The sequence below is a fragment of the Bison bison genome, unplaced genomic scaffold, assembly GCF_000754665.1.
Source record: "Bison bison bison isolate TAMUID 2011002044 unplaced genomic scaffold, Bison_UMD1.0 scf7180017864330, whole genome shotgun sequence".
Taxonomy (NCBI): Eukaryota; Metazoa; Chordata; class Mammalia; order Artiodactyla; family Bovidae; genus Bison; species Bison bison.
In genome coordinates, this window is record NW_011494902.1 from 1215123 (window position 1) to 1226553 (window position 11431).

The following is an 11431-nucleotide window of genomic DNA, read 5'->3' on the forward strand; positions in this document are numbered from 1 at the left end:
AAAATCTTGTCCAAGGTCACCCAGTCAATACAAAGTTCTGATGTCAGGCCCAGGTCCCAGCCACTATGCTATAGCCCTAAGTAAGGCCCTTGACAATAAGCAGAACTCCTGGACATATACAGACTGCCAAGCATCCTCCTGAGAAGAGTTGTAATAGATAGTTATTATTAATAAAATTCTTGTTTGCCTAAAGATATATGTTGGTCTCCATTGCAACATTACCCTAATTATGTTGACTGAATTGATGAAGCACACTGTTTGCACTATTCAAAGTGTTTTTTTTTCCCATAGTGTATTTTAGATTACCACCTTGAAGCACTCATATGCTCTAACATACTTATTATGTGAAATGCAATACAAAGTCCACAATTTTAGTTTTAAAAAAAGGAGAGAGACAGAGAATGAAGGCAATAATTTCTTGGATTAAAATTTGCAACTTAAAAAATTCCTGATCTTAAGGCCATCTTTTATATTGGATGGCATTAGGGTATTCAGGAATGTTTAAAGATGACAGTACTCCACTGACATGCAATTCCAATCTAACTTGAGAATATTCACTTTTGATATAGACTCTCCTACCTATACTTATAAATTTATACAGTAAACTAAAAGGCCAGTTATCCACAAATGTCCGTCAGTCATTGTTTTAAGACTAACATTTTTCATTATATATTTGACTCTTGTATTTTTCAAGCTATCTTTTTTTTTTTTTTTAATGTCAATGAGAGTTAAAAAACCACGCTGGTTAAAGTTTTGCAAAATAAGCACAAAGCTAACCCTAGCTAAAGAAAAAAAAGTACAGCCCATGAATTTTTAAAAGTTCATACATAATATATCATAAAAGTAAGATGAGTAATATGGGACATGGGCTTTAATAAAAAGCTCCTTGACCATTTCTCTGTGACTTTGAGATATAATCAATACTCAAAAAAGGTATCTTGGGGACAAGTCAAGATTTATAATATTTTTGCTGAGAGTGACATTTTCTACTTACTCTATCAGCTGGGGGATATGATGCTGAATTGCAGAGAACACAAGAAAGGAAAGTATTTTTATCTACCTGACAATGCTTCAAGGATGCGCTTTATGGTTCACTTGTGACATCATATTTGATGGAGGAAAATAACCACCTGAACAAGTGTTCTGAAGGCGACAGGGAAACTCACATGCATTTCAACATCAGTTCGTGAGTGCGTCAGACTCTGGCTTCCTTCCACATCTGAGAGTAAATCCCCGGATGAAAGATCTAAGATGCGTGAGTGAAGTTTCTGGGTAAAAACAGGCAGAAACTTTGAACAGTGTTGATTTAATTGTTTGTTTCAAAATCCTGCCTCAAACAGGTAAATCTCAAGAGTTGACATTTCTAGATTAGATAACACATATCCTAACCCAAAAAATGTTTATCTGAGTTTATTAGTGTTCTATATATACACATGTGCAAATTACAGCTTATAAACCATAATCACACGTTCACAGTCTGTCAATATGTGTTGGAAAATAAGTAGTAAGGAAAAAGAAATAGGAAGAAAAATGTGAATACCCCAATACACTTATTAGCCAGCATGAAAATTAACTTTTGATATTCACATTATGAAACACTCACCATGTTAACCTTATTATGTTGAGCAGTGGTTAAAATTTGAGCAAATAATTATAAAAATGACCTTATTTCTAAACAGCATTGATCTTGTGAAATCTTCCCTTGCACACATTTCAACTCAAAGTCATTAAAGTCATCTGTTAGGAACAATTAATGTGAATAGAAAATAATTGCATCAGGGATCTGGGGACTTGGAGGGTTTCATGCATTAATATTCACATGCTATTCGATTATATACTCAATTCTTTATTTCAGTTTTGCTTGGGTGGCCTCCTAAACCAGGGACATTTCACTATATTAATCTTTATCCTAATTACTAAGGCCTTTCTGTGGACATTAAATTTGATCTGTTTAATTGCAAATACAATAAAACTTGTGATTTATGTCTCATGTTTCTGCTAGGCTGATGACATTTTTAAAATGGTACTTGCAGCCTGGTTTGTCTTGGTTACAACTTTTGTGACTTCAGACACTAAAAAATCGAATTGAGTAAGTAAATAATGTGACTGAGATGGCTCCCTCACCTCTGAAAAGTTTTTCTATTCCTTTGTCTCCCAGGAAAGGCCTTGCTGCATGCTGATGTTGATCTGGGAAATGACTGATCTCTGCCATTAATTCCTGCTAGGATCATCTTAGCGTGCAGGGGTTGCCGGACAGTCACGTTGTCCCAGCAGATCCATCATGTTGTCAGCAAGGACATAAATGCCTCTCAAATGAGGCCTGCTTTACTCTGTTTCCCATTTGACTTTCTTCAGGTTCAACTCTTGTGAAAGCCCTCCGTACGTGGTTAGTTGGGAGGTTCGTGGTGGTTCGGTTGCTAGTCATGTCCAACACTCGCGATCCCACAGAATATAGCCCGCAAGTCTCCTTTGTTCATGGGATTTCCGAGGCAAGAATACCAGAATGGGCTGCCATTTCCTTCTCCAGGAGATCTTCCTGACCCAGGGTTCAAACCTACGTCTCCTGCATTACAGGTGGATTCTTTATTGCTGAGCTTGGTTAGTTAGTCACAACAAATTCCATTCAGCTCTCAGGATGAGCATGGTGGTAGGGCTGTGCTGCATCCAACTGCAAGAATAAAGGCATTTTTTTTTCCTGCTATGGGTCAGTTCTCCTTATCAGTGGAGTCTCAAACCATTTACTTCAGACTTATACTTTTGCTTCTCTCAACCTGTGTTTGTGGAGGTTTTTCACCAAAAATGACATAAATAACTGGTTGTTCATTATTTTGAAAATGCTAGTTTCTCCAAGAAAGTTAAGACATAGGTAAGTAGAACCAGGATGTTGTTTCTGCACAATTTCTATAATGCTTATCTCAAGCATTCTCTAGAGTATGAGTTCCCTGGGACCAAAGATCCTTTAAGACCCAAGACTTGTCACAATGTGAATGCTCAGTAAGTAACTGACTGAGGCTTCTTACAGCCCATAAAGAAGGAGCTGTCTATATTTTCTCCACCCAAATCTGGGTTTTAAGGACTGAGAGAGTGCCAAAAAAATGATAACATTCTGACTTAAGAACACATTTATCATTATGCAAAGAGTCCAAGAAGTTATGGGAAATGGCATTCAACAAAAGAAATGATGATTTTGAGTGGTATATCATGTGATTTGGGGGAAGAGTCCTTATAGATTAGATATCTGACTTCTTATTTGGTTAATGGTTATATTTCATTCCTTTTTACCAGATATATGATGCCATCGTTTTGCATTCAGCATGAGTATGTGTATATATAAACTCATCGTCCTAAATGATGTTATATTTTATTTTTATCCAAGTGGTCAGGTTTCCCCAGGTGGCTCAGTGGTAAAGAATCTGCCTGCCAATGCAGGAGATGGAGGTTTGATTTCTGGGTTGGGAAGGTCCTCTGGAGGAGAAAATGGCAACCTACTTCAGTATACTTGCCTGTAAAATCCCATGGACAGAGGAGCCTGGCGGGCTGCAGTCTCTGGGGTCATGAAGAGTTGGACTAAGCGACTGAGCATAGTCAATTTTCTCCACTGAAATACGTAGAGTCATGAGGGAGAGGAGAAAGATCCTAGAGCAAGGGGACTTGAGTTTTAGTCCCAAGGTACAGGTTTTACCAGATCTGGGGATGTAACTGAATCTTTTTGTCTCAGATTACTTGCCAGCCACAAAGGGATGGAAGAAGCTACTTAACCTACCTCTCAGGTAGGGAAAGGTACTGGGATAGTCAGAAAGGATAATAAATAAGACAGCATGGTGAAATTTAGAGTCTTCTATCAATTAACTGTCATAACTGATAATTGGTAATTTCTTAAATGTTAAGATACAAATGAATCATTTACTGTTATAGTTTCCACATATGTAGGGAAAATAAAAATTGACTTAGATGAAAACAAAATCTACTTCTGTGTTAAGACTATAGGTAAGAAAATGAGAGGTAAAGATCATCCTTTCACATACACACATTCTTCATGGTTAAATTACCACAAAAGCTCGCCAGCCCACAGGTGTTATACTTCTTATAATACGAATTTTTATGAAAGGTTTATATATATATAATAAATCATCAAAGGAGGAGAGAGAATATCACTATTCAAACTGGGACTGTGATATTATCTGGCCATAATTCAGATCTCAGGGAAAAGTAGGTAAAATGTATACATAGGGAACTCAAAGTCAGAAATACATATTCATATGTATATATATGGATTTTCAGCTTCATGGAGAAGAGGCTACTTTGTGTCACTATCCATGGGGAGGGGTGAGGATCTGTGAGACAAGTGGTGGTGCGGCTCAGTCCACAGTCAGAGTGCATGCTCACACCAGAGTGAAGAGACCAAGGTCAGCTTTGGGTACCCGGGAATGCCAGAGCAGCCAGGGTCAGAAATACATGCCGTGTTAATGATTTTTTGGTGGGTTACTCTGCCTTCAGTCAGTCAGCTGTATTTTCTGTTTTACAGTTTTGAATCTGTAACTCAAGGCTGAGAAAGGCTGCACTCAAGGCCAGCTGTCCATTATCCGGCAGGATGGAGGTGGAGTGGCCCCTTCACGGTACCAAGGCTGGCTCCACAGCTCTCCAGCTAATAAAGGCAGCAGAGACTAGGAATGATGCACACGCGGCCTTTCAGAATGGGGCTGGAGGGCCACTTTGCCATTTTCTGTCTCTTCTCACTCATTGAGGTGCAGATCTTCAGATGCTTAGTGATGGCTTGTGGCATTTAACAGAATTCTACCTGTGGGTTTTTGCTCAGTACTGAGATGATGTCTCAACAGGAATGTAGTGATTGCTGAGGCCAGGGAAACACTGAGTCCTTATTCAGTGCTACAAGGTGAGGTTAAAAAGTAGATTATCTGAGAAATGTGAGTAACATGGGAAACCATGCAGGAAAAACCAAGCAAAATAGGGTTCTGAGCAGCTTTTGTATTTACTGATGTAGTCCCTGAAGTTTGAAAAGGAACATGTAATTTTTTTTTTTTTTCACTTCAAGATGTCAGATGTAAAGAGGAACATACAAAACAGATCATTTAACCATTGTTCCCTTATCTTTATTCAGATTTGGTAAGAGAATTAATCTGATACCATAATCATCCATATAATTATTCTCCTTTTCAACTAAGAAAACCAAATACCTATAAAAAGGAAATTATGAGAGTGAATATGGTATATATCTGATTAATGGACTCTACCACCATGAGTAATTTAGGTTCAGCAACAAAAGGTAGATATGAATTTGTGTTTTTAATCTGATCTGCTTCAATTCTCTTGATTTACTCAGCCTTGGTAAATGCTCTAGTAGTGATATCCTGAATTCTACCCTGTCCTGTTTTATATTCTCTAGAGTTCTTTCTCTCCTTGTGGAAAAGGTCTCTTAGTCAAAGGAAATGGCTCCTCCGCCCACAATTCTTGAATTCCTGTTTTATTTATGAAGTGAGGTCTGCTATTGCCAAATGATCCAGAGCTAAAGCTTCTTTACTCACTATATTTTCCTGAATTCTATTATGTATTTCTAAAGTACTCTACCAACATTAGAAGGTATTTTTCTACTTTCCAAAAATTTCATAGCAGGATATTTAGAGGAGGAGTGGAAGAATTTCTTGGGATTTGCCCACTCGCCATTGGTATCTTTGGTCATCAGCACTCTCTCCAAGAGACACAATACCAGCAGCTGCCCCTGGTCACTGCTTGTGTCAGAGCTTATGCTCCCCTGCTCCTGCTCACTCCCTGTGGAGTGTGGCTGCTCCTACTCTCTTGTGAGTTGGGTGCTTATTTGTACTTGGCATTAAGTCAGGCTTCTCTGATGGCTCAGTGGTCAAGAATCTACCTGCAATGCAGGAGACTCAGATTTGATCCCTGGGTCGGGAAGATCCCCTGGAGGAGGGCATGGCAATTCACTCCAGTATTCTTGCCTCGAAAATCCCATGGACATAGGAGGCTGATGGGCTAGAGTCCATACAGTTGCAAAGAGCTGGACATGACTGAAGCGACTGAGCATGCAAGAGTGCTCCCTCACAGATCTATTTGTTGTAGGAAAAGTGGAACACCAGAAGACAGTCATGTCTCAAGTATTGTGTGAGCCCCTGGGACAGCTGCCAAGTGAGGGTCCTTGGCTTCATGCAGGAAAGAATTCAAGAACGAGTCATAGTAAAGTGAAATCAGGTTTATTTAGAGAGATATATATTCCAAAAACAGAGTGTGGGCTGTCTCAGAAGACAAGAGACTGCACCATAATATAGGGTGGTTAGTTTTCACGAGCTGGGTAATTTCACAGGCTAAAGAGTGGGAGGATTATTACAACTATTTTGGGAAAGGAGTGGAATTTCCAAGAATTGGGGTGTTACCCACTTTTTGGTTTATATGGTCAGCCTCAGAACTGTCCCATGTCTCATGTACATCATGAGAATTGCTGGGCTGGATGAAGCACAAGCTGGAATCAAGATTGCTGGGAGAAATACCAATAACCTCAGATATGCAGATGACACCACCCTTACAGCAGAAAGAGAACTAAAGATCCTTTTGATGAAAGTGAAAGAGGAAAGTGAAACAGTTGACTTAAAACTCTACATTCAGAAAACTAAGATCATGGCATCAGGTCCCATCACTTCATGGCAAATAGATAGGGAAATAATGGAAATAGTGACAGACTTTATTTTGGGGGCTCCAAAGTCACTGCAGGTGGTGACTGCAGCCATGAAATTAAAAGATGCTTGCTCCTTGGAAGAAAAGTTATGACCAACCAAGACAACATATTAAAAAGCAGAGACATTCCTTTGCCAACAAAGGTCCATCTAGTCAAGGCTATGGTTTTTCCAGTGGTCATGATGGATGTGAGAGTTGGACTATAAAGAAAGCTGAGTGCCGAAGAATTGATGCTTTTGAACTGTGGTGCTGGAGAAGACTCTTGAGAGTTCCTTTGACTGCAAGAAGATTCAACCATTCCATCCTAAAGGAAATCAGTCCTGAATATTCATTGGAAGGACTGATGCTAAAGCTGAAACTCCAATACTTTGGCCACCTGATGCGAAGAACTGACTCATTGGAAAAGACCCTGATGCTGGGAAAGATTGAAGGCAGGAGGAGAAGGGGATGACAGAGGATAAGATGGTTGGATGGCATCAGCAACTCAATGGACATGAATCTGAATAAGCTCTGGGAGTTGGTGATGGACAGGGAAGCCTGGCATACTGCAGTCCATGGAGTTGGGACACGACTGAGCGACAGAACTGAACTGAACTGAATGGTCTAAGTAGAGCCTAATGAGCCTGATGAGGCTTAAGGTCAACTAGAAGTAAAATCTTCCACCATCTTGGGCCTAGTAGGTTCTGTTTTGCTGTTGTTTGTTTATTTATTTATTTGCTGTGTGTTTTTTAAATCATATCCTATTCTTAATGGTTGTGTCATTCTTTTGATGGCTGTACCCTGCCACCTTCCTTCCTGTCTCATAATGTCCTGAATCTTAGGCTGATTTCTTGGATGAGGAACTTACTGCTTCTTCAGCTGTGGCTTTGTTTTCGAATTGTCCTGCTTCCACCTTGGAGAGCTGATCTCGGCTCACAGCTTCCAGGGAGCTTCCTAGAGCCCTATTCCTGCTCCTTCAACTCAGCCCTAGGCTGGTCCCAGGTGGTGTGTTTCATCTCCTTTAATCCCAACACAAGGGAAGCAAGTTTGGAGTGTGTAATTATGAAATCCTCTGAGCATCTTCAGATTTTGCCAATTCCATACTTTTCCTGTGATGAAAGTTAAACCTTGGCTATCCACTGTTACAGGGGTGGAAAACATGTGTGGTGGATTTGGTATATGTTTAAGAGACTTGTTCTAAATACGGCTTGAATTAGACATCACCAAGTGAAAAGCCTTGTTCCTTCTGTTGAGTAATAAAGTGATTTTCACAGATACGCACAAGGCTGAAAGGAGGTTCAAGGAAATCTCCTAAAATGACTTGAAGCCTGATAAAGATAATTTTCTCTGGAAGCTTTATTCATCAAATGACCAGTCAAAAACCCCAAGTTTTATCTTACTCACACACTAGATTTACATTTTTACTTATATTTTGCCACACTCAGAAATGTAATTTTTCATCAGCCCTTCCAAATCCAATCAAGAGATATTGTGGCAGACACTTGGTTCACATTTCAGAGGTTTCATTCCATTCCATTAAGAATTTATCATAAAACTGAATATTATATAACTGTGTATTACATAACTGAGTATTATATGGTCCTTTCTTAAATTCACAAAAATTTGAGCCTAGGACAAATGTTTTTAGATAAAAGCTAATGTTTAATTACTTATGTCATTATTTCCATTTGGGGATACAAAGATAAAACATCCTAACTATTTGCATTCAGTCATCCTGCTGATGCCAGAGCATGCCTTTTGAATATTCTCTTAAAGGTCCTTTAAAAAATATGTCCATCAAAATTTGATCTCATTTCAGAGTCTAAAATTTTTATAGCTATTTTTTTTTAGCCATCTACAACAGTCCTTGCTGCAATTATTATTTTCCATGACAACTTTCAGATTTTCCTCACATAACCATTTTTCTGTGCCCTGAGTGCATTCTGTTTCACTCTGGATGGTGCTTCTGCAAATGACATGGTTCTACATCCTCTTTTCTACTTCTCTGGGATCCAAGGTTATAAAATGTTTTGAAACAATTATTTCAAAGCTATATTCAAAACCTTCTTCAAGGGTCCCTGCTACCATGACAACCTAATTACCCAGTGGCTGCCTTAGGAAGCATTTCGTTTGGTGACTAGGAAGTTTATTTGGGGCTTCTGCAGCTTAGACTGATGACTGCTAAGTTGCTTCAGTCATTTCCAACTCTGTGCAACCCCAGAGACGGCAGCCCACCAGGCTCCCCTGTCTCTGGGATTCTCCAGGCAAGAACACTGGAGTGGGTTGCCATTTCCTTCTCCAATGCATGAAAGTAAAAAGTGAAAGTGAAGTCGCTCAGTCGTGTCTGACTCCTAGCGACCCCATGGACCGCGGCCTACCCAGGCTCCTCCATCCATGGGATTTCCCAGGCAAGAGTACTGGAGTGGGTTGCCATTGCCTTCTCCTGAAATTCCATGAAGAGTGCCCTGAGGTCCTGCTGGGAGAAGACCAATGAGATGTGGATTAGGATGTAAACAGCAAACCTTGCCCTGAGGAGTCTCCACTCTAATTAGTCCAACAAGAAGCATTTACGAAGCATCTACTATGTGAGAGTCCTAACTAAGAACCATGAACAGACTTTAGGAAGCTCATTAGTGTAATCTATAATGTGAATGAGGAGCCTGGACCACAGATGAGAAAAAAACAACAACACAGAAGCATTTTTAAGGTAGAATATACAAGAGAGATGCAGGAAGAGTAAGATAGAGGCAGAAGTGGAGGTGAGAGTAGGGGTCAGAGTGGCAACACGGTTAAATACGTGCTGTTGCGCTATGGGCTGTGCTCAGTTGCTCAATTGCATCCCAACTCTGTGTGACCCCAGGGACTGTAGCCCACCAGGCTCCTCTGTCTGTGGAAACTTCTAGGCAAGAATACTGGAGTGGATAGCTGTTTAGACCCAGGGATCTAACCCACATCTCTTGCATCTCCTGCATTGGCTGCCAGATTCTTTATCATTAGTGCCACCTGGGAAGCCCTATAAATAAGATAATATTCTGTGCAAAAAAGGTTTAGGCCACAGGTGCTTATATCTTCCTGTTAAGCTCGCAAATTGCTTGGTCTCTTTACATAAAACAAACAAGAAGGAATCATAAGTATTTAATATGTAACAGCTAAGTGACAAATGTTCGGAAACAGGATGCAGGGTGAGTGATGGGATCAGAGCACTCAGACCTGGGAAGAGCCAGTTCCTAACAGTGATTCACACCTGCCTCCCAACCCTAAAACTCTCTGAAACTTCACTTTTGTCTTTTTCTGTGACTCTGATCTAAGAGAGGAAGTGATTTAGCACAGTCTGAGCCTATTCTGGGATCTAAGAAATACAGAAGTGTCTTGAAATTTCCATTTTTATCACTAATTACTTTAACAGGTACTTTTAATAAGTGCTTTGCAATTGCCCCTGCTGTTTTGTAAAATTATCCACACTGCATTTTACATTTTTAATCAAGCTTTATTTTTGAAAAATCTCCTGGATTCTGAAGCTTTTTGACTTTTACATGTGGGGGGAAAATTTTTTTCCTCTGATTTCACAGAACTAAAGGAATTAGGGAGAAAAACAACTTGACCTTCTATTTTTGCCAGACTTAATAGAAACTGCACTGGTGGTCACTAGAGTCCAATACTCTGTTTATTAGAAGAAACGATTCACCTCCTGCCCTGTGAGGGAAAGGAATGCTGAGTGAAGTCCCTTCCGGATCTTATCTCATGAATCCTCACACTGCTGTACGGAAAAAGGTAAGTTCTTAATTTTTAAGGATGAAGAACTCAAACAACCAAAGCTAAGGACGGTATCCAGAGTCACAAGGATATACTCCAGTAAGCGGCAAAAGCAGGATTGTCTTCCAGGTCTGCCTTACTATTGAGTTCAAACTCTACCCTATTCTGTTTGCTTATCCCCTCAAGTAAGGAAACAGCCTCATAGGTATCTTCTGCAGGATGAGTTGCTTCAGTTCAGTTCAGTTCATTTGCTCAGTCGTGTCCAACTCTTTGCGACCCCATGGACTGCAGCACGCCAGGCCTCTCTGTCCATCACCAACTCCCGGAATTTACTCAAACTCGTGTCATGAGTTACTTATTTCTGTCTAAATTCTAAGCCCTTAATTTACGCTATTCCCATTAAGTGAACACTGTTGTCTTGGGAATTTTCTTGCCAAGATCTATTCTCAGAGGCAGATAATAATTAAAAAAGAAGTATTCATAACAACAACAGTAACTATAGCTGTGACAACTGATTGAGCTTTTTTTAGCACTAAGTATTTTCACAAATTTTATCATTGTAAATCCTTATTGCAATTCACAGTAAAGACTATACTTATCCCCATTTACAGGTGAAGAAATGGTGGTTCAGAGCTAAAATTATTTTCTAAGGTCATATAACTCATACTTAAATCTTAGGCAGTTTGACTGCAGAGTTCAGACTCTTAACTCTACAATTAAATCTGGTTAATGATAGTTTTGTGGAAACAACTTATTAAAATAACTATTTAAATTAATTAGACAAGACAATTACACAGAATTAAAAACAGAAATAACTCTAAGTACAATGTCACAGCTTCACTTACTATACTGAAACATTAATTATTAATTTATTAAAAATGTACTTTATGAGTATTAATATTATTGATAATATTTTTGGTATTGGTGATGTTTCCTTCTTACATTCTTTTCAGGAAAACACAATTTGTACATGAATATTTGGAGCTAACTAAAAAGT

The 11431-nt window shown here is 39.3% G+C and overlaps 1 protein-coding gene across 11 annotated transcripts in view; it reads right to left on the minus strand.

Moving 5' to 3' along the window:
- Nucleotides 1-11431, minus strand: part of NCKAP5 (NCK-associated protein 5) — a 1206846-nt gene that overhangs the window by 152474 nt on the left and 1042941 nt on the right. For all 11 annotated transcript variants that reach the window (XM_010853619.1, XM_010853624.1, XM_010853623.1 and 8 more), the window contains one exon: nucleotides 1167-1268. In XM_010853619.1, coding sequence (XP_010851921.1) covers nucleotides 1167-1268 — 102 coding nt within the window. The remainder of the gene's footprint in view (nucleotides 1-1166; nucleotides 1269-11431) is intronic.